We start from the raw sequence: 27,112 nt of genomic DNA, 5'->3' as shown, positions 1-27,112 counted from the left end.
TTGATATGGAAACAGCTAATTAGGGGTATCCTGTTCTTTTTCATACTGGGCCTTCAGTCACATGTTGTGAGCTACTGGCATTGTAAATTCTGTAATTTCAAACAACAGTTTTCATAGAGTTTGTATTGTAAATAGTCTGGTGTATAAAATCGTAAAGATATCTAAAATAATGACATTGAGCTGTGTGGGAATTTGTGCTGTGACCATGTCAATCCAATTGCTTTCATGCACAGAAGTGAAAGAACACTTGGGTTATTTCAGCTTGGATGATAGAATGTACAATTGTACAAGTGTAGATGCTGTTAATCTCAGGGGAGAGTTAAAACAAAGAGAAAGAGCCATTTGTAATCTTATTCTTAGGAATTTGAGAATGATTTTGATAGCATTTCGTTCTGTCTGACAAGTTATGTTATTGTTGCCTCAGACACAATATACATTGTACTTTCATTACCACTACCACAAGTTGCCATGTTAAGGTATTTGTATCCACACACTGAGCATCAAAATATCATCCACTCTCGTGTATCATTGCTTATTCAAGTACTCACAGCTTGCACACTGAACATAAAAATCATTCAGGTTTTCTATGTTTTTATAGGAACCTGAGTTATTCATGAGTTTACAATCAAACACCAAATAAAGATCATAAATCATTTGATCATACTTAAAGTGTATATGTTTTTAGAAGTTTTGTTAGCAAGTGTGTAAACAGTTTTGTGCAGTGGACAAAAGAATATGCAGTTAAGTGTGTATCAAATGACATCTTTTAATGACAAACATCATACTAAATTAAATCCTGTGAAGTACTGTGTAACTGAGAGATGTTCATCTACTTGTCCTGTGTTTGTTGCACCTACAAACAATGTTTTGATTTGCTGTGCTGAGTTTTAATAACAGAAAGACTATCAAAAGACCTTATATTTTAGACAAAACTCAAACAAATAAGATTAAAAGGAATGAGGGATGTCATCCAGTGTCAAAGAGAAAGCAAAAGTCAGGCAAAAAATCACACAAAGTGATTACATCAATTGTTAGCACACCTTCCCAAATAGTATTTTCTAGCCTTGTATAACAAAGGATATTCAAATAAACATATTTCAGTCCAGTAGCATGTGTGAAGTCAATGATACCAAAATAAATCTATGGGTTCTCAGGTCAAAAAGTGCATTTGATAATCCTTCTACTTCAATTCTGTTTCAGCAAAAAATACACACACAAAAAAAAAGAAGTGTGTTGTGTAGTTATCAAAACAGATCAAGTACTAGCATTTCTTCGCTCTAGATTTAATCACAGATGCATTGTATAATTTTCTTTTGTGCTGTTGCTTCACACAAAATTTATTGTGATTCAAATGTTCTCATCTTTTTCAAGAATACTGTTTTGTTTTTAGTATTCTGTTTGTCTTCTCAGTGCAACAGTCATAATTCTGCTTGCCTGCTTGCTTTTTTTATGTTTTGTGTTTTGCATTCCTTGTAGTATAATGCTTCCCCTTTTTTTCACTTTGTGCTTGGCAGTTTGCCTTTCAGCTTTTATACCCATCAATTAGAATGCTTCCATTCCCTGCATCAGTTCTGTGGTGGTACTATGAACTATACAACCTACAGTTATGTAAGATACACATCAATGTATGTATGATGACAGCTGTCGTAGTACCGCACCCATGCATCTGACTCTGTAGCATTCAATCTTAGAGTGCACTTTATATCTTGTTCTGCTCTTCATCATAATCTCTATGTCTGTCAGGTTTGTTTGGTGTTGGGCATCTAATGTTTCCATGAAGTTTTTGTGCCTTTGTTTTTACCCTCTTTGCTAGTGTGTTCTCACACCACAGGTAATTTCCAGATACAAACTTACATGCAAGTGAAATTATTATTCGTATTGCATCAGTCTTCTGCCTTGTCAGAGCAGCATTTAAAACTTAAACTTCTGAGGTGTTGATAAGATTGAGCAATTTTGATGTCAGAATCTGCTAATGATATGTTGTTGAAAACCATCATTGGTTAAATTTGTAACGGCTTTTTGGTTAAGGTAGCTTTGATATCAACACTGAACATTCACTAGTCAACAGTGTGGTTCATTTCTGATGAAAAGATTTTTAGCCATAGGCTGAAAACATGAGTCTGTACAAATGAACTGTTTCTGATGTTTAATTGATTAAACTTACAAAGGTGGAAACTCTGTTTTGTTTTGAAAAACTGCAGTAAAAAACATCCATACAATGGGCAAGATTATCGTCCTGTAAGGTTTCAAATCATGGTTTGCCCGTCGCGATGGCATTGTAAGGTTGGGAAGACTGAAACCTTGGGAAATCCCATTTCCATGGAAACGGGAGGACATGAACAATGTTCTCATTTCACTTGGTCGCATCTTCCTTTTTCAGCTCTGAGAACGATGAATCAGGCGGACACAGCTCACTAACGGCCGAGCGCAGGAGGCAGGCGCGACTCTCACTCACGGAATTTCTCGCGGATCCGCTGAATTTCACCGATGAGAATTCTCTCCAGCAATCGGGTGAGAATTCCCAGACTCCGCTAGCGTAGGGTGTCGAATACTGTAGAGTGCTGCCCAATCTCTGGTAGTGTGGATGAGGAGGATGCGTTTACACACTTTCAAACTTTTGTGAGCGTGCACCCATGCTCCAAATGGCATGACGTCATGTTGCCCAGACTGGCTACTTAAGTTGCATGACTCCAAATGGTGGCTACCACTGAAACAAAATGTAGCCAGAAGGAAGGTACAATTTTGTAAGTGAATGGGGTCAAATGATACATTTGTAGATCTTTCTAAACTTTGAAAGTGTTGTGGAAAGAAATGTAGAAAAAAAAAAAGAAATGTGAAATGAAAGTCTATGCCTGCAAGTCATGCAATGTACATGTATATCCATTGATTATCCTGTTTGGTATTCCAAAAGTGAATTGCTTGACTTCGTGGCTTCCCTCTGTCAGGCAACAAAAGTCCTGCAAGTGTCAGCTACTCTTAGGATGTTTGAATGTCATAAGCCACTAGTGAACTGCTGATGCTCAGAGCCCTGCAAAAAAAAAAAGGGAAAAAAAGTCAATGTCATGGCATTGTACCAATGCAAGTTATTCTTATAAAGTGTAAATTCTATGATCAAGATTATACCTTCTGCTTTTCTGAGCAAAGCATTAAGATGGCAAAGGGAATCACATGTTTTGTCACCACTTTTCCCCTTATCATGATGTAATAATATGTAGCCAGGGAGTGCTACTTTAGAACTCGCAAGTCTCTCTGGTTCTACAGGAGGCTTTCTGAAAACGTCAATATCTCCTTGTATACAGATGGTAGAATTTAAGAAATCTGCCTGATTTGGGAATCACTTTTGCCCATTGAGATGCATGTAACATTTACAGGTATCTCCCCCGTTGTTCTTTGGAGTCTTCCCCGACATGGATTCATAATTGTTGGCAGCCTGGGATATTATTTTTCTCTCTTTTTTTTTTTTTTGTACAGCGAATGTCATGGAAGGGCCAGGAAGGACCTCAGTCTTAAGGAAACTTAGTTTTCTCAAGGTGGGCGGCCAAAGGAGAGAAAAGAAGGTAAGGTAGCGTTCGGCAGTGTCTGGAATAATGACTGTCACATAAATTCCCACAGTGGGAAAGATGGACTTGAGATAGTACCTTTGAAAGCGATAACTGTCATGGTTTTACAAGTGTGTGGAAATTCCCATGGGGTGTCTGCCAAATTTCTCAAAATTGCAACCTTGTAACTTGCATGTGCTTCCATAAATTTGATTCCACGTAGAGTTAAGTCGTCCACGTGCGCATCGTGAAAAGAAAATGTGCATTTCCTGTGAGGTATGGGCAAACATACAAAGTAGAAGGGATTAAGCAACCTACATGCTCACGCACAGAGTACCACTTGTGAACGTGTGAAGAACAACATATGAGTTTTAGAATGGCAGCCAAATAAACTTAAGCAGAAATGATGGTTAATTCTGTTTTATCATCAATTTGTAAAGAATAGGCAGACTTCCTCACTGATTAAGAGTTTTGTGTATTTGGTGTAGTAGTTTAAATGTTGGATGCTTTCATTCCCATATAAAAGGTCAGTGATGCAGGAGTAAACATTTACATTAATCACTTAATTGTATAAACCATTTTGGTAGTTTTACATGAAGTTGCATACTTATTTTTTATTTATTTTTTTTTTTTTTGCCATTGACACATTTCACAATGAGATGAAAAGCCCATTTTGTATTTGTTTTGTTTGTTTGTTTGTTTGTTTTTTGAAAACAAAATACTTTTGATCATTATTGGTATGTTCAGGGAGACTGTTTCTATTCAGACAAGATGGTTGAAGTATTTTATTGTAATTGATTGATTATTTCATATGAGTCACTTTGGTTGATACCAGTGTAATCATTTGTGAATGTTTGAAGCATTGAATGAGCTACATCCTGGGCCTCATTGTAAATTTGGTTTCCCGGTATTGCATATGATCTGTGCGTAATGTGGGGATGGAAAAAGGTCATTCTAAAGCAAGTATGAGAATTCCTTGCACTTAACTTTTGAGGACATTGAACAGAAATGTCAGCAAAAGTAGAAGCTGCCACATGTGTATCTCTGTAGTGAAAACATAGCTCTTGTATGCCTGCAGAACTGTCAATTATGATGATTGCTTCAGAACATACACATTCATATGGTATGCATAAAAGAATTTGTTAAATAACTGTAGTAACATGATTTTAGTTCAGGTGACAATGAAAATGCAAAATATTTATGAAAAAGGTACGCTGAAATTATTGCAATCTTGGAGCAAACCAGATAGAGGTAGTTTAGAATTTTCCATTATTAATGATTGACACATTGGGCCACAACCATTTCCATGGATCTTCTGCACAAAAGTGAATCAAATGCAGCTTGTTGGAAAATATGATTGCTTTAGTGCACAATTGCAACATTCTATGTGTACTTATCCACAATGCTGAATGCGCTCTTCTGGAATAAAGTTTTATGCATACAATCAAAATTATTCTACACTTTTGATCTCTAAATCCTCCAAAACTCGCCATTATCTTGACAGATCACATCAGCTACTTGTAAGTAATTTTCTTGGTAGACCCTTGCGACGTATTGCGAGCAAATTCCAAACAGTGGAAGATGAATTTTGAGCCCTTTGGAGAACTATGTTTTAGCTTGAATGAGTGCTTGCCCTTGAAGCAAGCTTTTCCTGGTTCATAGCCTTGTTTGAACAATGGGATGTGAAAGTGTAACCCTAGTTTATGTGAAGTATGGGAAGGACTGCACCCTATTCAGCAGTCAGAAAAGCAAACATTGCCGTAAGACACCTGCTGGTCACCTGTAGTGAGCCTTTCAGTCATCTTGAAGATGAATAGCGTAATGTATTGCATGGCTGTTACATATGTCACTTCATTACCAGAGTTCAATGTAAGAATTATGTGACCACATGAGTTGTCACTGTTGGGGTACAACGAGTGTGTATACCTGCGCAAGCTCCAATCCCCAACCTCATAGCTGCAATCAGCTGTTAAGGGTGACTTAGGCTGCCTGTTGGCGTAAGCTACCAGGGTACGTGCTCAGATCTACCCCTAGTCGCATTGGTTGATCCAGTCAGAAGAGAGTAGGGAGGAGCCCGGAGAAGCCGCACTCATTGTTTCAAAGAGACGCTGACTCATCCTCCTTGCGAACGATGAGTGGATATTAATTTGGCCCCAGCGAGAGGGGCTATGGGAACTTATGAGAAGATATTGACAAAAACAGCTGGCAGTCCTACCATCAAATTTGTGGAGCTACAAGATAAAATCTTGCCATACCTGAGCCACTTCTATGGTAGCATTGTGTGGCGCTGCCAACCTAGACACACCCTTCGTAGTGTGCAGCATGAAGGCTGCCCCCCTCCCCCCCCCCCCCCTCATTTGAGAGCAGCAGGTGGTAGATAGAGAGGAAGGGGTACAGTAGGGGGACTCTGACAGTCTTGGACTCTTCGTCACTGACCGTGACAGCTTTGTCAATCAATGTCACAAAGTTTGATGACTTTCAAGATGTCAGATACGTGTGACAGGAGGATTCTTTGTTAATTCGTACAACCAGAAAACACTTCAAATGAATGAGTCAGCCCCCCCCCCCATACGCACACAGTATCATATTCAGTTGATTAAGTTTAGTGAAAAGTGAATCTTCCCTTTCTTTCTGGTTGAACTTAACCCTGTATGTGCTTAGACTTGTTACCTATTACTTGTGATGCTTTTTTCATCAGTATTCAGTCAATCCGTCCAAACTTCATGTAGTTATAGATTAGCAAGCCCACTCAGACTCACCAATGTGCCTCAGTTGACAGGAAGGCCATGGTAACATAATAGGGATTAGGGGGATTAGGTAATCTCTATTCATTGGCAATTAGTATCCAGACATCTGCGCCAGTACTAGGCAGTGAAAGCACTCCAGCATATGTGTCAATCAGCAAAAAAAGAATTGCAAGTGATAAAGACCCAAAATGTGACATAGACCATGTTCTGAATCCAGCAGTTGCTTCTGGATGAAAGTCACTCCTCAAAGGAATGGTCTGTAAAAGACATCAGCAATATGAAATCACAATAAGCATGCCACTGCCCTTCAACATGTTTTCCAGAGTTCAGTAGGACCACTTTACTTCCTAGGTTTTTCCTATCTGCATATGATGTATAGTCATGTATTTGTTTCGGTGGTTGTCTGATATTGACTTTTTGCCGAATGTGGATTCCCATTTATTTATTTATTTGTTTATTTTTTAATTTATTTTATTTTTTTATTTTATTATTTATTTATTTATTTTTATTTATTTTCTTTTTATTATTATTTTTTTTTTTTTTTTTTGGGGGGGTCACTTGATTTTGTACTCTATATACATGTATGTGTGTGTGGGGGGGGGGGGGGGGGGAGGCTTCTGGTGATAACCATATATATTGCCTTAACTTGAACATGAATTTGGTTGATATCAAATGGAACATCCATAAATCTCTCCTCGTCTTTCTTTGATTCCCTTTGCAGAGAGAAAAAGAGAAGGATAGGGAGAAGGAGAAGGAAGAGAAGAAGGAGAAAGAGAAGGAGAAGGAAAGGGTGAAGGAACTCTACAGACCGCACCAGTTTGTCAACTCATCATTCTCAAATTCCACCAAGTGCAACTACTGTGAGAAGTCCCTGCAGAATAAGGCAGCACTGCAATGTCAGAGTGAGTTAATTAAGCAGGGTGGAACTTTTTAACAAAACAAAGCTAGAAGCTTTTACCGAAATAGAAAGTATCGATCTCATATGTTTGTTTGTAGGAGGTCTGGGGGCATTTCAAGAAGTGTTTTGCCTGACAAATATTTCGGACAAATTTGCTCTCAGCCAATCAGATGCAAGTATTTCAGCAGCTTTCTATATATAACAGTGTTTTTCAGAGAAATTCTGACAAAACACTTCATGAAATGCCCCTTTTGTCATTACCCTTCATCAGTGGGAGTGAAGAATCTCAGAAACCTTACTGTACTTCTGCACAGTTGTTAAGACGCAAAATGTTTTTTTTTTCTCCTGCTTCTTAGTGGCTGCAGTGGCTTTGTTAAACAGTTCTCTGCTAAGAAATGAGAAATATGAAGGAAATATACAGTGCTAGGAAAAAAAAACAACAGGTAGCATCCCAGCTTCCTTGAAAAGATGTGTAATTAAATCCCAGTATACGTCAGTCTTTGCCAGGACAACACCTGAGAAGTTCGAGACTTGTTGGTTTGAGTCAAAAGACGTGATGTCGTAGGTAAGACGAGTTTCCATGAGCAATGCAGCCATTCTGTGACAGCTGATTTGTCACTCCATGAGCCTCAGAAGTACAGCTTCCCACCTTAAGCTAACGTGGAATACCATGGAGTAATATGAGAAGTGTGATACATGTGGTAATTTGGTATAAAATCAGATGTAAATACAAAATTACATTATACAGAATTGTATTGAAATTTGACCTAATCACACACACAGACACAAAAAGAGAGGGTTTTGCATGTTTTTTCTCAAAGTAGTGATATCAGTACCATCCACATGCAAATTAGAGGAGGGGATGGTGCCATGGCAACACTAGTCTCCCACTTACATACATCCATTTTTTTCTGTTGGCCATGTGCAAACGGTTGTAGTAAAAAAAAGAAAGAAAAGAGAATTGTTACCTGAAAAACCTTTTAGGGAGAAGGGATTGCAGTAGTTGGCCAGATTATAGATAAAAGATATGACTTTGTAGTATTTACTTGTATTTGCACAAACCAATGGGAGAGTTGTGAATTGATGCTGTTATGTCAGCAAAGTTGCCTATCAAGCAGAGACCAATATCACTGCTAGGTAAAACCAGATGAAACTTGATATTGAAGAACGTTTTTCATTTTGTTCAATATAATTACTATTCTGTTTGTACTCCATTTAAAGTTTTGTTGATAGTTGCCTGAGCTTGCTCTTTGAGTTCACGAGAGCATCATGAATTTATCAAGGATATGATCAAGTTGTAGCTTTCTCCTCCTTAGGTACACCTGCAGTAGGACATGGTAATATGGAACATGGTAACATGGAAAGATGCAAAGAAAGAGATTAAAAGGGATATGCAGTCCAAATATAAGTTAGTCTGATTAAAAAGAGTAAAATCTTACGAGTTCAGTGGTAAAAATTTGACTGAAATGTGATGAAAAATAAGGAAGTTAGACATTTTGAAGTTTTGCTAATTTCTGCATAACAGTTCTTGTACATTGATATGAATATGCAAATGGATGAGCTAACCATGTCATAACCTCACAATTTTCCAGTGATCCTGTACGAAAAATATGGGAAAAAATTCAATGTTTCTGTCATTAAAGTCTGAAACATGATGTTATTCCTGGTTGAATAACTTTTGAATAGTGATCAGTTTGATATACCAGGATTTGAGCCTCGAGCACAATTGCGTTTGGATGAAAAACTGGAAATGTCAAAATTGTATCTACAAACTATATGGCAAGTTGTGAGAGTATGGCATGCCCACTTTGCCATTTGAATATTCATATTGACCGTTCGAGAACTGTTTCTTGAAAAATGAGCGAAACCTCAAAATGTCATAACTTCCTTATTTTTCACCCGATTTTGATCAAAATTTTGCTGTTGAACTTGTATTATTTTATTCTTATCAGATTTACTAATATTTGGACTGGATTTCCCCTTAAAAAAAAAAAATTATTCATACAATCAATGACGTCATCTTTATTTGCCAATCTTTACACAGTATGTCAAGCCAGTGTCCACAACAACAGTTCATGCAAGGACAACCTCCCATCATGTACAAAGCTTACCAAGCACCCAAAGTCGGTGAGTCCTTTTAGCCATCTTTGATTTTATTTCCATTGTCGTTGATTGTTGATTAGTTCTTTGTGTGTGTGTGTGTGTGTGTGTGTGTGTGTGTGTGTGTTTATTTTCTTCCTGAAGAGAAAGGTCAGTTATATCTGTGAATATTGGAGGCAAATAGATTTTCACTTCATAGAGATATTGGAAGAATTTTATCCAATTTGATTCTGTCTTTCAAATTTGTATCACGAAGACAGTTGGCCATATACATTGTACCTGTGTGGACGTATTCTGATTGAACATCTTTACTGCTGCTTCCAAGCTGGAGAACTTTGATATGAGCTGTCCTGTGATTACCACAGGGACTGTGGTCATAGCTCTATTTTTCGAACAGAGGGTATCTCTGCCAATGTTCAAATTTTTCCCAATGGCAAGATCTTTTCCAGTGTTGAGATCTTGCCCATTGTTAAGATCTGTCCCAGTGTTGGGATTCTTCCCAGTGTTGAGATCTTTCCCAGTGTAAAGATCTGTCCCAGTGTTAAGATCCGTCCCAGTGTTGGGATTTTCCCGTTGTAAAGATTTGTCCCAGTGTTGAGATCTTTCCTTTCCTAGTGTAAAGATTTGTCCCAGTGTTGAAATTTTTTCCAGTGTTGAGATTGTCCCAGAGTTGAGATCCTTCCCAGTGTTGAGATCCTTTACAGTGTTGAGATATTTCCCAGTGTTGAGATTGTCCCAGAGTAGAGATCTTTCTAATAGTGTTAAGATCTGTCCCAGTGTTAAGATTTGTCTCAATGTTGAGATCTTCCCCAGTGTCAAGATTTGTCCTGGGGCCCATTGCATAAAAGTTACTATTATGGTAACTTTGCCATCCAATGGTAACTTCCATGGAATTCTTGATTTTGATTGGCTATTGAGTATTGTTGCCATGATACTTACCATTGGATGGCAAAGTTACCACAATAGTAACTTTTATGCAACAGTCTGCTTGCACACAGTTCTCCATCCAAGGTTTTGAGATGATACACTCGCTGTTTAATGGAACAAGCTCCCATTTGTTAGCTGAGAGGTGTTCAAATGTTCAATGCAGTATATCGAAACACCGTTGATACATTGTGTTGGAACTTGGCCTCATGAACCGGATATTAATGGCAGTCTCTCACAGGATGGTCCAGATGTGTACACTGTCACTTCAACCTCACCCATTTACGTGACAACCATTGTTTCTTTGTCCAGTTGTAATTAACAAGGTTATGTAACTGATATGAGGCTCTGCATTTGAAAATGACAGGAAGACAGCTACATTGCAGATGTATGTATGTTCCAACATGTGCAGAAACTTTATCACACAGAGGTATATGTGTGAGCATGTGTCCGTGTGTGTGTTTTTGTTTACATTGTTTTTACACTTTGATATTACATTAAATGAAAATGAAGGTCTGTGAATCCTGTATTAGCGGTTTTTCTACTATCTTCTCATAATATGGAACAGCAGTCAAATTTTTAAAGCACTGTTTACAGTTTGTCAATTTGCTTTTCAAATTTGTGATAACAGTTTAACAGTGTTTGTATACTGCCAATGTACATGAACAGTGTGGCCCATTAATGTTATATGTGCAACAATGCAGTGTGTTAGTTATATTTGCATACCTGTTATGGATAGTTTCTTTTATTTCTGTAACTGTTCATAACAACTGTGCAGTCACACCCATCAAACAAATTTAAACTCTGTCCTCATGCACCATAAACTGATTACACAATTGTATGTAGTTTAGTGTTAGAGGACTACTACAGTAGCATTGGATGAAGATGAAGTCAGTCTTGAGAGAGAAAAATGCTTTGTTTTCTTGTATCAAAGTGAGAGCAATTCAGTGAGATTAGTAGAAACTCATTCAAAAAGATAAATTTAGCAGACTCTTACTTAGGCTGTCATGCTCATCTACCATGGTGTACCCAGTTTTACTAAAATTTTAACTGCTCTGTCTGTTTCTATGTATTACTCTTACTTTGTGATATCTCTTATTTTTGTATGTACTATACACCTTCAACAGTTTATGTATCAATCTACTATTTCAATTACTAAATGGCCTCATGCTAATTGAATACAGCTATTCTGAATAATTAGAAGTGATAATATTTTTAGCATTCCATTTGTGATTGACTTTGGTCCTTTTCTATTGCTCTTTTCAGAGTGTTGTTTTGTGTTTTTTTGATCTTCAATGTGTAGATGACAAATTACATCAAATTGAGAAATTTTACGCAGTCAGTGAAAATCAAATAGCAGCGTGCATTGATGAATTTTTTATTTAAAGATATGTTTGAGCATGCATTTCATGCCAAATTTCCTGATTCCTTTGTTAATAGCACAAAGATGTCAGATTTTGCCATAACAATATGAGTAGGCCATTAACATTTCAGTATGATCTTTGGCGGAAGATTTGAGGTAATTCTAGTCATCCTGGGTTGATGATGTTTTAGTTAGTATCATTTGTGATACTCATGATCAGTCACAGTAATGAATCTTATAGAATTAAAGTGATGAGAATGATTGTGGCACCAGGGCCCTGTTTTATGAAGAGTTAAAATTGATTATAAAGTTGATTTCAACTGTAAGTCTGTGGCAGCCTTTGTGGTAAGGAAATTTAAAATCGATTTTATATTTTGATAACACAGGGCCAAGCAGTTCTCTTCTTTTGTGTTCCTCCTCCCGGAAAAGAGACAGAGTTAATTTATTTTCTTGTAAAGGAACAGTCGTCTCTATGGACCTTCAAATTATCCGACATTTGGTCTGTATGTGGCTTATGTTCAGATTGATGAGTGCTGCAGCAGCCATAGGTAAAGGGTATCACTTGCATTTGATGTAACAGTCATACAATGTAAGTAGATTCTTTGTGGTTGTGTACATTCTAGAGTCCTTGACATCATGGAGATCCAATGTCCTTTACAGTAGCTGTGATGAGATGCTCATATCACTTGGAAATGGACAGAAGCCCGAATGTAATCAAGTAGATGAGATAATTGTCTTGGTAATTTATGAGCAAGTATTTGCCTTGCGTCAACAGGAGCGAATACCAGTAGGTTGTTTAGTCGTTTGGAACGGAGGGTTCCGGAATGTGTGCATTCCATGTCTTTAGTGATCTAGTATAGGAAGCCCTGTGTGGGCAGCACTTTAAGATTCACCATCAGACTTGCAGTACCAATCAGCCTACAGTTGTACCTCTTTTTTTCTTTCTTTTTATATGTGTCTGACAACATAACTGCTGTGTGCAAACAAATGATCACACACCACAGTAACAACACCCCCCCCCCACAAACGCACACACAAACCCACACCCACACTTGCCCACATACATATTTTCACTCCCGAGTGTACACACTGGCTTTCAAGACGCAGCGTCCCTACCTTCACAATGACGGCAGCGTGAAAAGAAATGGATTAGGGTGGAGAGGGGATCAATAGAAGAGATTAAAAGGTGGCCCAATTGAATGACACGGACTACAAGCGAGAGGAGCGATGTGGCAGTTACTAATCAATGTTTCTAGCCAGGCCTGGACGTCTCTCCCTTTCAACCCGTACCTTTTGGCCAACTCTGTTTGAATGTGTGAGACGGGAAAAGACTTGCACTCGCATCGAGACAACAAAAGTTTTCAAGTGGAGCATAGCATGAGCATTGGTCGATGGCCCCCTTTCTATTAAAGATCATGATACGCGACCTCATGGATACATTCAAGACGTACATCAAGGGGGATCATATCTATGGATTTTATATTTGGCGGCATGGGTGATGATGCAGATACATCGAAAGTGCGTAAAGGAAGGACTTGAAAGTTTTGTGGATGCATGATATACCATGGAATTCTAGTCGCCATCAGGAAAGAATGAAATTGATACCATTGATTCTCTTCACTGGACCATCTTTTGTGCTCATCCGCGGCCTCCTCGCTCCTCGTACGGTGGGCACTCCGTAGGTCCACGATTGGATGCCAGCGCCTATTAGCGACTTTCTGCAATGGATGGGTAGATAGCCAGTCGGCTGTGGCTCTATAGGCAAACCATGGAAGGAAAGCCCAGCAATGGCTTCCAAAGGCATCACAATTACAGAATGGGTTCCAAATCAGTAAGTGGAGCAACTTCAGCTCGAATATGCGTGGTTAAACAGTTTTTCTCTAGAAGACGTGGGCACATTCATGCCCTTATTCAACTTCTTTTTAATTCTTGAATCTCTTTTAAATTTGTTTTTGTTTAGAATATATATTTTGTTTCTTTAGGAAGTAGTAAAAAAAAACCCAAACGCTACATGATAGACAGCATAGCCTGTCATGAAATGTAATTATTTCTATCCTTAATGAAAAGGAAAGATACACTGGGTACAGGTAAACATATAATTCAAAGAAATAATGGCAAAACTAATACTATGATAAGCAGAGTATATATTTATGATTTTCTCCACACAGAGTGTAAATGTCTGTTAGTTTGAACAAATGTCATTTGAAAAGGTGTGTGTTTGTGTGTTTGTTTGGTTGTTTTTTGCTGTTTTTTACAGTATTAGGCCACTGGGCAGCCTCTTAGTTCAAGTCAAAGTGTATCCTATGAGTTGTAAGTGATAATACCAAGGAATGTCGCGCATGTATATTGTATGTTGTAACATTGAATGAATTGATTTTGATTGGGTTAAGGATTGACCATTCACTGTTAGCACAGCGCATGCCTGAAATCAGTGAATACACTTTTATCTAAATTTGAGGAAAAGTGATCGGTGTGGTATTTAAATTCCTGTACTTTGTAAACAGTGGAGTAATGTTGGGACATCTCTAGAGGTGTCCTGACTAAATCATTGGGATTATAAACTGCATCCCCTATTAAGCAAGTCAAGGACTGTCACAGTGTAGTTAACACATTTATTCAAATATTAGTAGATTAATTTTTATATTTGCTTGTTCTACAGTTTGCACTTTCTTTTCACTTGCGTAGTGTGTTTCAGTGATGTATGCAACATGATTGGGAATGCATGATATTGATCTGATTCATATTTTTGACGATTTGCTCAGATAGACTTCCAAAGTGAAGGCGATCAAATCGAGACAAAGTACCCAGAAATCAGCATATTTCAGGTTCATGCTATGTATGGTGCTCATGACGTTGCAGAAATCAGTACGCTTCCTGATTGATTAGGAAGTCATTTAAGGGGCGGAAGCTAGTCAATTATGACCCCCGATTTTTCCCGATTAGTCAAGTTTTGGTAGTATGTGTTAGCCAATGCACCGTGCTGTTATGAATTATGGAATATAGGAGGGGGGACTAGCTGATTTAAAAGGGGTGTAACTGTTAACAATCAGGTGTCCTACATTTGAGTAAAGCTCATTCAAAGTATGCCAAGTCAAGTAACTCAAGTATGAGGATATCACATACAGTCGAGTCTCCGTAGATATGCCTGACATACAAGTGACCCGTTGCTGACATGACTTTAAACCTTTAAAGGAAAAAATCATTATGTTATTTGAATTATGTATTGTCACGTGAGAAGTACTATTTAAAGGTCATTGGAATGAAAATGAAATAGAATATGAGAATACTTGAGCAGTCACTCAGAAATTTAATGATGCTTCCCCAGTAAAGTAGAAATTTGAGAAACTTTATCTTTATTCAGGGAAGCCTTAAATAGAAGGCATTACATGGAAAGTAATTTCCCGAAATGTCTCATACACTGTATGTGCCTCAAAGGTGAAAGCCCCTCTAAATTTGTTAGTAATCTTCCAGGGGCTTTATTAAGAGAAATCAAGGTGCTGAATTATTCCAATAGATGACTCATAAGGAAAACATGCTGCATTCTCTACGAGTCAGAATGTAACAGGAAGTCAAGAAATTTGATAGAAGGGTTTTCCGCCCCCCCCCCCCCCCCCCCCGAAGAACTATCATGAAGATGACTAAGAAATATCCCCCAAAATTAAAAAGCTCTAAAGTATTATTTTTCTTTATTTTCTCTATGTACAAAGCATTTTTCACTGCTAACATACAGAAATTTTAGCTACATGTTATTTTTCATGAACATGCTGTTCAGATACCTAATGTATTCTTGTTGAAATGATACAATGACTTCTTCTTTTTCATCTAAAGATGGAGCTTAGTAGAATAAATATATTTGCAATGTATTGGAGTTGAAAAATGTTTAGAATTGACAGATGAATAAGGGACAGCACTGCCCAATATATTCGTTCTTGCTTTATATTTTTTTGGAAATGTTCATGAGTGGACCATTAAAAGAGAATTTCCATCATTATTTCTGTGCATTATCTCTTCACTTCAACCATAAAAGCCCAGTTATGTACAATGTGGAGAAATACAACATTTTAATGAAAAAAGGACAAATGTCCAAATGTTCGTTCGTATGATTTAGGTGATGGTTTTCAGGTGGCAGAAATTAGACTTGCCTTACCTGATACTTACACTGTTGTAGAAGAACCCCAACGTTCATGAGACCCAATGCCTCCAGCAAGTTTGATTTTTTCAAAACCGTACATCTCTGTGCAACAGACCAAAAGAATTGTTGATTTATTTTGAGAAATGCAATTCTGGAATGTCATTCATCTGATAATGATGATGTCTGGGGTGTATGAGATGGTGTGGTTTGATGGAGAGACAGACATTCTAAAGCAGGATGCAAAATGCGATTTAAAGGAAAACAAAACTATCAATATGATGGGCCAAAGGCACAATGTTGAGGAAATACAATAGAGTGCAATTTGGGGAGGGGGATGAGTAGACTTAGAGAACTCCAAATCTGGTATGGCAAATTTACATGATTTCATATAATGACTTGAAGTCAATGCTGTAGAGTGCAAGGGGGGGGGGTCATTCAAAAGAAAACTTTTAATGTATAAACTTCAAAGATGGCTACCTGATGCGCAACAAATATATGTGCTACATTACTGGGAGGGAGGGAGGGCCTGCTTGCAAATACTATGTTGATGTTATGTAATCTTACATAATCTCTTTTGGGCTTGCAGTGCCCACATATTGATTTTTTTTTTCGCAATCTGTTAGTAGTAACAACTGACATGAGCACATAGGGAAAAGGAGCGCTAACATGTTGCAATGAATACCCAAATGTTACTTGTTCATTTATTCATTTCAGCATACTGCCACCAATAGGCCAGATTCATGTATTCAAATTGATATGCATATTTCTCGAGAGTAATGTGTTCCTTCCCAATGCATTCAAATACCGGAAATTCAGTTTGCATGTGTGAGTTACCACTATCATCAACAAGGTCTTTACAAGCTTTCAGATTATGAAGTACAATGTTTTTAAACAAACTATTAGAATCATGTGTTGATAAGTTAGATTATTCCAATAGCATTGAGTTAATGAAATCCTACTCATACATTGTAGCTCTTATCAATGTTCACAAGATTAGTTGTTAATGTCACTGCAAAACAAACACACACACACATACAAACGGCCTTATTGTGTAAAGCTGTATGTTATGTGCTTTTGAATTTGAAAAGCAGTTTGCCTTTCTAGCTGTGCGTCAGTGGAGAAGGTGCTCATATGAATTTTTTTTTGGGAAAGAGCTTTGATTTGATTTTTTTTTTTTCACTTTAACCCCTGATAACATGAACATACACAGGCCCGTAACTAGGATTTTTTTTTTTTTTTCGTGGGGGGGGGGGGGGGGTTCAGATTCTTAACTTCACCCTAGCAGAGTGCAAATAGTGTTCATAAAGTTTTAAAAGAAAATAAGAATAATTTCTGGTTTTTGTAGTTTTTAGAATAATGTAACCAGAGAGAAAAGAAGAGAGTGAGAGAGAAGAGAGCAACAGATATATGTGCAAGTTGAAAGTTCTATATACAGTATGTATGCATAATGGAGAAGCTCGCGTGCGTTGGCTGGCAGTCCAGGTTGCATTCCTGACGTCACACCTCTCCATGGTGCCTGTTACCAGATACATTTCTGGACAACTTCAGAAGTGGGGGGGGGGGGGGGGGGGTTAAGGGAGCTTTTGAGGGGTAGCATGGAATGCTAAATAACCAGCTTACCAACGAGGCAGTGTGTGTCGAATGAAGAAACCCTGTGGTTTCTCACATTCATTGCTTGCGTTTGTCGGGGATTAAGAGAAAAGGTCGGGGGCACGTAGCCATGTGACGCTGGTTGATGTGGTCATTCAAGTTCGTTTTTTCGTGCTGCCACACACTCCCGTCACTCTCGGCCGTTGTCGTACCTCTTCTGGGAGTTTGTCCACCATGTCAGTCACCCGATGGGGAGGACACGAGTTACAGAAATGCACCAGGAATTCTTGCGCCGGAAAACTGTAAGCTTGGAATTCTTATATCAAGATAATTGGCGTCAATGATTAGTGGCTAGCCATAATTTGTTGCTGCTGTCCTGTTCAGTGAATTTATAGATACTGCTTTAAACAACCGTAGTTTCTGAAAGGAAAAATTTTTCCAGAAAATTTGGCGTGTGAACGTACATTGCCACCATGCCAGGGTACTGACTTACTGACTAAGTGTTATATATATTGTACAATGCATATCATGCATGAAAGAATAATGGAAGTGAAATGCAAGTATACAACAAACCATTATCAGGGATGCCAGTTTTCAGGCAAAAGCCTGAATTCAGGCCCTGGCAGTTTTAAAGTTTAGGCTTGTTCATTTACAAAGGAGCTTCATGTAGATGTATTTCAGGCCCTCAATTTCATTCTAACTGGCATCCCTGCATTATGGTGATGTGTTCAGTTACTATGCATGCTTTGTTCACTAAAGTTGCCAATAGCAACCACAAAGTTTGCTCTAGGCTTGCCCCGCCTAGCAACAACTAAGTGAATTCCTGTGTAAGGAGCTTGCCGGAGGCTTGCCCTACCTACTTGTAGCAACAACTTAGTGAATTTCTGTGTAAGGAGCTTGCCGGAGGCTTGCCCTACCTACTTGTCGCAACAACTTAGTGAATTCCTGCCCAAGGAACTTAATAATGGGAGGGAAGAGGTGAATACAGTGGTTCATTACTAGCCTGGAGGAAAAGAAACATCCATAAATTATAATACATTGCAGAAATGTTGTATTTGTTCTCTTTAGTATTACCACATAATACCAGTCACATTGTTTTTGAAAAGGCTGCTATAGTAGATATAGACTTTATTTGTTTTATTTGAAGAAACATACTCTTCTTCTCTTTTTTTTTTCAAGTACACACTTTTCTATCCACTGCATGAGATTCAAAGGTGGAGATACAGGTGTTGTACATTACGTCATATATTTCACTGGGTTTTTATTTTTGTGAATTTCGCTAGTGGGGTGCTATTCATAAATTTAAGAACATGTGGAAATGTTAACTCTTATCCCAACATGAATGGGATGCACACCATTACATAAATTGGTACGCAATACACAGTATACTTGAACAAGGTGCATGATGATAGAGTGGGGTCAGTACTCCATGGTTGCAAATTTGACCACAGTTTGCAAAATTGTCAGAAAGTCCCGATTCGCAAAGAAATTAGCCACACTACAGTACACTTGTATATACATGTGGGTTGTAGCATAGTGTGTAGTACAGTGATATGTCTATCATTATGCCTCAAATATGAGTTAAACCTGGAACCTCTGTGTAGCTAGTATTTCATATAGCCTAAAAGACATCAGCTAGGCAGATTTACCAATTGGCTATGATCATTCTGATGTATATTTGCGCAGTCTTGGACATGAATTGTATATATTACATACATATTGTATGTACAAATTATATATGTGAATAAGTAAACATTATATGTATTGCATATATTGTGAAGGTATGGCTTGGCAAAGTTTGAGGGACAAACTGAAGAGTTACATAGAAAGTCAGCTCATAACTGCTTATAGCTTCATCAATTTAGATAACACATACATACATGTAGTACAGCTTTAAAATTTATATCTGAACTTTATCAAGATCAGATGAAACCAAGTAGTTAAAAAATTTGGATGTGATTTTAATGAAGCTTTCACAGTTCAATTCGTTTGATTTTGCCCTATATACTGAAAACTACTTTAAACAGTTCTGTTTGTGTGACTCAACCCTTAAATCTGTTTAAAACCTGTGGAGGATGAGTCGCGAGTATACTTGGCAGGTGTCTATGGGAAATGCGTGTTGTAGCAAAATCAGTCCGATGCTCAATGGGTTAAAGTGAACTTGAACTGGAGAGTAGTTTTCCCTTAAAACCTTATGTAAAGGAACACCGACTTTAAGCCCGCTGCAAGCTCAGTCAGTTGCATTGCACTGTTCCGTGAAATCATTCAGTTCGCACTTCAAGGACCCTGCCGGTGAAATCGCAGCTGACAGCTCGGTTATTTGAAACATCCTCGTTTCCCAGCAGAGAGGCGAGTGAAATGTAAACGACACTCGGAGCTAATTTTTGCGCAACGCGAGTTCTTCGCAGGCTCTGCAGAGGAAGTTCACCGTAAAGACGTCAGGCATGAAAACACGCTCGCTGTATAATCTGGATTTTAGCTCATAAAAGGATGCTATGTCAGTGGAATTTTTTTGCAAGTGCCCATTCTGAACGTGCTAATTCTTCCTTAATTGCAAATGGGTTTTTGTCACTGTCTGTGCAGGAAGAGGATATTGGACACAAATTGAAATATTTCTATATGGTAATCAGATTTTTAAGTTGTTGGTTTTTTTTCGCAGGGGGACTTGAGAAACTGTGTGGTATATCGTAATCATGCAATTGTACAGGAGTTGGGTATATGTTGTTGCATGAAATGGTCTCTTCTTTTCCAAGTGCGGAGGAACAGTACAAACTTGTACACTAATAGTATGAAAAATACCTGCCTATGTGTCTGTACTTTGTTTATTGGGAAATAATTCATTCTGTAGATTTTGGCTGCTATAGCTTTTGTTGAGTTGCAGATCATTCTTAGAAGAGAAATCTGGGCAAGAAACAACCCTTTGAATGGTTGTATTATTGTCCAAATCTTTCTTATGCAGCTTCAGGGGATTTGCGCTGTCTTTATGTCACTTTGCGTTTATTTTTCATGTGCTAAAAAACATTTCACTAATACTTGTTTTGTGGATATTACAACCTACAAATGTAATGACAGTTTAAAGACCTAATAAAATGCTTGCAAAATGTTTTAATATGCAAAAGAAATGTAAAATATATGTCATGATTATCAATGTAAATATGTTGTCAGTGTCGTTCCGGTTTTTATCGCTTCTAGAAACTCCCCCAAATATCACATTTTTGGAGGACCCCGTTGCAGCTTTTGCGAAAAAGATAGTCACGTGACCAACACCCCTGAACCGATTGATGACGTATAAGCACGGAGTTGTGCTCAGTTAGCAGACGCCGCTCAGCACAAGCACTCTGATTACTAGCTTGGTACACGTGCGTACACGATAGCTAGCCGGCCAGGCCCGGGCCCCGCGGGATGTGCGCTCCCGGTCGACCCACTGACTGTCGACATACGCATTACCACGTACATTATCACTAAGTTAGCTTGCACAGATACCTGGTACCTCGAGCATAATGTCTTCCCCTATATGGGTAAACTTCGACATTGATGATGATGATGAAGACTGCAGCTCAGACGATAGCGGAGAAGAAGAGGAGGCACATGAATTTGAAGGGGAAGATGGGGATGGAGAGGCAGTCGATAGAACGTTATCGTGGGGCTGCACCTTACCGATATGAACCAGCTGCATCTCCCCCGCCCGCTGCCAGTGCAAGAGCGTATGAACATGGCACCAAGCCCGAGAATAGACCTCACGGAAACGATCGCCTGGGAAATACAGAGTGGTATGTCTGGCATGTATTCTACATGATTGACATTGTAAGTTGTAACTGTTTGTCTAGTAAGTAGATTAGAAGAACAGGCCCAGCTCGCTCACAAAGTGAGCGGCTACTCTGGCCGCAGCAAGCAAGCGGGAGCGTCCCGGTCGTGGCCTGGCCTGTCGGCCGGCGCTTACAAGTTAAACTATAGTAGTAGTCTAGTAGTACTAGTCTAGTAGTAGATCTAGTAGCAGTCTACTAGTAGTAGTAGTCTACTACTAGTAGTAGTCTACTAGTACTACTACTACTAGTAGCAGTACTATTACCACTACGACCCTAGGTCTAGTAGACTAGTAAGTAGTAATACTTATAGCAGAATCTTTGGTAGTACCGGTAGTACAGAGGCTACACTCTAACGCCTAACGGTTTAATAGGGGGATATGTTGTTACAGGGTGGGTCGTGGCTCAAAAAAAAAAAGGCCTAACCAGTTTCCCATAGTCAGTTTCTGCAATATTTGTTATCAGTAATTTAGATGCGCCATTTTCTAAGAAAAACGATACCAAGAATGATCGTCAATTTTGGTCGAGTAGTTTTTGTTATGCTAAAAATCATACTGTGGAAGGAAGCCCAAACGCCGTGCTTATCTACCGATGAATGCCACGGTGGGGCTGGATTCACGAGTAGGTCTAGGCCTATAAAGCAGGCGAGTCGCCGTAGTACTAAGTATTAGTACAGACACGCAGTGGTGGTGGGGCTATCGTGAAATAGGCCCCACCGCAGTGCGCGTGCACCGTACCCGTGCGTTTATAGCAAGCAAGGGTAGGTCCTCCTAGGGTTTAGAGTTAGGTAGGGTTGTATTTATGGTTAAATTGGCCGTTAAATTAGTCGAGGGCCATATTATGAAGTCATTTTCGCCGCATTCACGAGCATTGATTGACTGGAAGGCAGCCCCACCGCCATGCTTACTTACCGAGATGAACGCCACACGGTGGGGCTGAAACAGGCGAGTCGCCGTAGTATTACTACATGTTGTACTATTAGTACAGACACGCAGTGGTGGGGCCTATTTCACGAGTTTGCCGAAAATAATGGATATCCAAGCGTACCACAGTAATCTCTATTATTGGCAGTATTAAATCCGATACAGTTCATTAAATATTCTTTTGTCTAAAGGCTTAGCCAATGACAATAGTGCAGCGCAGCACCTGCTATGCGCTCGCTAGCTCGCTCCCCCGCCAGCGCTAGCCAGTGCAGCCGGCTGCCGGCCGCCGGCTGTCGCTGCGCTGCGCTCGCTAGCATAGCCTTGCCAGCTCGCTGGCTACGGCAGCGGCTAGGCTGGTTGTGAACGACTCCGTTCTTAGACGTCATCACAATTTAGAAGTGATAGTGCGCCGCATGCGGCGAAAGTATAGAAAGTTTTTCAAAACAGAGGAAATTGCATCCATTATGTTAACAAATATAGAACAAAATTCAGAACAGTAAAAAACCCCACACAACCATAGAATTACTTAAAATTTAACATTTAATATTATTACATCATTGAGAAAAAAATGCCTAAACCATTTTATTAGGTCTTTAAGGAAAACCAACTGCCTGAAGTTGAATAGTTTATTATTATTAACAGACTACGGAAAGTGACAGGATGCAATGTCCATGTTAAAGGATTTTTTTTTTTACACATTTGCTAATAGAGAAACAACAACTCAAGAATGATATCATACAACATTTATATGGAAGTATTCCAAGGCTTGTACACATTTGAAATTTGCTGATGAACCAAATCTGCTTGAAACGAGTGATATGAAGCATTTTCCATTGAATAAAGAAAAATTAATATCAATTGACATGTCAGGATTTGAGCAGTATTAGAATTTCAGTTTTTTATGCCTCCGCCACGAAGTGGTGCCGGAGGCATTATGTTTTCGGGTTGTCCGTCCGTCCGTCCGTCCTTCCGTCCGTCCTTCCGTCCGTCCTTCCGTCCGTCCGTAATGAATTTTGTGGACAAGGTAACTATCAAAACCTGTTGAGGTATCCTAATGAAACTTGGCATGTATGTGTATTAGGGGGTGAAGTTGTGCCTATCAACTTTTGGGTGCACATGCTCAAGGTCAAAGGTCAAAAGGTCAAGGTCAAATACATAAAATTTCACTATTTCCACCATATCTATTGAATGCCTGAAGATATTTTCTTGAAACTTAGTGTATACATGTATTACCCAATTAAGATTCTCTGGTGAAAGTTTGGGTCATGAGGTCAAAGGTCAAAGGTCAAAGGTCAAAAGGTCAGGGTCAAATACATAAAATTTCACTATTTCCACCATATCTATTGAATGCCTGAAGATATTTTCTTGAAACTTAGTGTATACATGTATTACCCAATTAAGATTCTCTGGTGAAAGTTTGGGTCATGAGGTCAAAGGTCAAAGGTGAAAAGGTCAAGTAAAAATATTAAAACTTCTTTTTTTTTCTCTATACCTTGGAAAATTGTTCAAGGTATCTTCATGGAACATAGTATATACATATACTGACTGGAAGTGATTATCTAGAGAATGTAGGGTTCATGGGGTCAAAGGTCAGGGGTCAAAGGTCAAGTGCAACACTTCAAAATTTTACTATTTCCCTCCTATCATGCAATGCCAGCAGGGTTATTTTTTTTTTTACACTTGGTGTATGCATACATGTGTAACCTCATAGAAATTTTCTGGAAAGTTTTTTTTTTCTTTTTTTTTTGCCTCAAAGGTCAAAAGGTCAAAGATCAAGTGAAAGTGCTGAACTTACTTTTTCCTCCATATCTCGGAAGTGGCTCAAGTTATCTTGAAACATAGTACATATTATGCATGTTCTACCTGAAAGTGATTATCTTATGAATTTTAGGGTCAAGGAACAGATGAAAATGGTAACAATTTACTATTCAATTCAGAAATTGCACTTTTTCTCCACACCTGTACCTTGAAAATTACTCAATGCCTAAATGTATGAATGGGTCAAAGTCGAGTTAAAGTCCTTAAATCCCTAGATACATGCTCTCCTATTCATCCAATTAAACCTAGGTCAAGGAAGATGAACATTCAACACATTTGTGACAAACTTGTCATTTCAATATTTTGCCAATTTGTGAAAATGTAATCACACATTGTCCACATGTACTATCTAGACCTATTGGGAAAATCATGCATTATGGCGGAGGCATACCAGTCGCCAAAGCGACATTTCTAGTTTTTCATATACCTTGTTCCCTTGCTTTTTTTTTTTGAAAATTAAAACCACAACAATAGGGGACTTGTGTATTTTATTCACAAGGAATCATTCAGGATAATGTTTGTACACCTACTCTCAGGCTTGGTCTTTTGTCTTTGTGAAATCTCCATGTGACATTCAGTTGTATGCTTCATGATACTTAGGAAAACTTCTCATCATGTGAATGAACTGCTGTGCTGAATTATGTCATCTTTTGACCAGTCACCTGGAAATGATGAAAGGTCCTATATTTTGATGAGGCAAAGAAGCTTCGTTGATGAGAGGATCCAGTGTGTGGCTGTGTTTAGTTTTGTTTTCTGATTTGCGGACCATTTATGATTTGCCAGAAATGGAAAATGTCCCATCTATTCGTGGATGAGGCACTGATGAGTGATTGGATGATGGAGGGCTGTGCTCCTATCAGAGCTTAAATAAAGAGATGGTATAGTTTTCGTTGAGATGGGGATTCAGATTTTAATTTTTTGTGAGATAATTAGAAACCACTTATATGAAGTATTAAAGAGCATCAATTCTAAATGGAATGGAAAGTTTACTGGCTGAAAATTGGTTTTGGAATGACTGAGACGTCACAAAACAAAGTAAAACAAAGTAGTTGTAATAAAAGGTGGGATCCACCTTTTATAAGGACCATTTTGTTTTTGGTATTCTCACCCATTCCAAAAATGATTTTAATCAAATAAACTTTGAATTCCTCTCAAAAGTGTATGCTCTTTGATATTTCATATAGGTGGTTTCTAATGATTATCTCACAGAAAGTTAAAACCCGAATCGCCATCTCAACCAAAACTATACCATCCCTTTAACATTGCGTCTTCCAGTGTCACATCAAGCAGATGATACCAGAGGTAAAAGTGACAGAAGTTGATGGATTTAAACTTGGAAACAAAAGTTAATTTAAAATTGTCTGTTTGTTTCATTCTCCTCCTCCTCCTCCTCCTCCTCCTCCTCCTCCTCCTCCTCCTCCTTCCCCTCCTCCTCCCCTCCTCCTCCCCCCTCCTCCTCCTCCTCCTCCTCCTCCTCCTCCTCCTCCTCCTCCTCCTCCTCCTCCTCCTCCTCCCCCTCCTCCTCTTCCTCCTCCTCCTCCTCTTCCTCCTCCCCCTCCTCCTCCCCCTCCTCCTCCTCCTTCTCCTCCTCCTCCTCCTCCTCCTCCTTCTTCTTCTTGGAAATACAGTCGACCATCAATCTTTTTGGCAGGTCTGGTGTGGTGTATGTACACTGACTTTTAAAAACATTTCTACATTATACTATGTGTAGCTAAAAACAAAGCTCTATTTTAAATGATGCAGGATGCTCTGTACCTCCTGCTTGAAGAGGCTTGCAGAGGTGGTGGTGACTAGTTCTTTATTGTGATTAGCAGTGATTGTTACAAGTACCCTGTTGACTGCTGATAAGCCTGATTGTGACATATCACCATTTAAGACTGTCCGTATGTATCTGGTCTCATGATTATGAAACAGAAGTGATAGTTGTCATTGGGTCACAAGACTAGATTATGACATTGTATAGTATCTCTTGATCGTTGTGTGTTTTCAGTCTTTGCATGTGTGGAAGAACCCTATGCCTGTAGGCTGAAGTTGCTGTTATTGTTTTCCATTCATTTTAACACATTCTCTCTGTTATCAATGTATTTTTGCAATGAATTGTCTTTTCATCCCAAGTTAAACTACATACATAGGTATTTACTATGTATTCTACCAAGATTCAAGTAGGCAAAAAAAAAAAGAGGAATCCCTTTGAATAATGTGTCAACTTTTATCATATTGTGTCTTTACCTGTTGGGCTCTTATTGTAGCATTTGGGATAATTTTCTTTAAGAGCTATGCAGATTGCAGATAGTGTGAGATATATACTCACACAGTTCCCATGACAAAGAGTCTTTGTCATTGTTGGCAGGTGATGAATCTTATGAAGTCTCAATTTGATAATGTTATTTGTGTATGTCAAAATCATATTGATGATTTTATTTTCCTCTCTTTCTCTCTCATCCCATTCTAGTTGTCGAGGACAAGCGGGGCTGGCATGCGAGAGAAGGTTAAAGCAAATAGCGGATGTAAGTCTATCTTCACTTCTTGGTTATTATGTTGACATTGTCATTTGACACGGACACACCCCTACATACACACACACAGACATACAGTACTGAGAGTATTAAAAGCATGTATTGATGGAAGTGAGATTAGAGATATGAAACTTGGCTTTCAAGTACAAGTACAAGAACAAGGTATGTAGAACAGTGATGACCCATTTTAGAATACTGTAGTGACCGCCAACTTCTCACACGAGGACACATCCAAGTCATCGGAACGTGCTCGAGAGAAGTTTCATTGCTCTGTATGCAGGCGACGAGCGCAGCGTACATATACACCATGTTGGATTTCTATTCTGGAATTAACAACACTACACTTTTGGGTGAAGCTGACCTCTGACGAACTGCTCATGCACAAACTGATGGCGCAAAGTGGATTACTTTAAAATTTCATTTGTGCATATAATGGATTCCATCTCCAGTATGGAGCATCCCGTGAATGGAGAACACTCGCTGCTCGTGGACCACTTTCACTCAGAATGTGATTCTTTACGGATGTTTAGACCTTGTGGGCATTGCCAAGAAGGCAGGAGCTCATTTCTTCATTTCTTATTGTATCTTCCAGTCATCCCTGTCTTTAGCATACTTGACCTTATTCAACTAAAGTTTATGCAGAAATAGCACAAAATACGACATACGTATTTCTAATTTTCAGGCATATCATTAGAGCCACCAACCCTAAGTGAAATATTCTTGATATCTTTTTATTGTGGTTTGTTTATGGAAGTTCCT

At 38.7% G+C, this 27,112-nt stretch overlaps 1 protein-coding gene across 1 annotated transcript in view; it reads left to right on the top strand.

The window, feature by feature from the left end:
• Positions 1–27,112, top strand: part of LOC139739399 (uncharacterized) — a 257,483-nt gene that overhangs the window by 181,219 nt on the left and 49,152 nt on the right. The window contains exons 19-23 of the mRNA XM_071650020.1: positions 2,381–2,511; positions 3,472–3,557; positions 7,008–7,188; positions 9,229–9,311; positions 26,290–26,344. Of these exons, the coding sequence (XP_071506121.1) occupies positions 2,381–2,511; positions 3,472–3,557; positions 7,008–7,188; positions 9,229–9,311; positions 26,290–26,344 (536 nt within the window). The remainder of the gene's footprint in view (positions 1–2,380; positions 2,512–3,471; positions 3,558–7,007; positions 7,189–9,228; positions 9,312–26,289; positions 26,345–27,112) is intronic.

The sequence above is a fragment of the Diadema antillarum genome, unplaced genomic scaffold (genome assembly GCF_040938485.1).
Source record: "Diadema antillarum isolate AM-2024a unplaced genomic scaffold, OU_Dant_1.0 seq00000798_RagTag, whole genome shotgun sequence".
Lineage (NCBI taxonomy): Eukaryota > Metazoa > Echinodermata > Echinoidea > Diadematoida > Diadematidae > Diadema > Diadema antillarum.
Note: the sequence above shows the minus strand (reverse complement) of the source record. Positions and strands in the feature narration are given on the sequence as shown.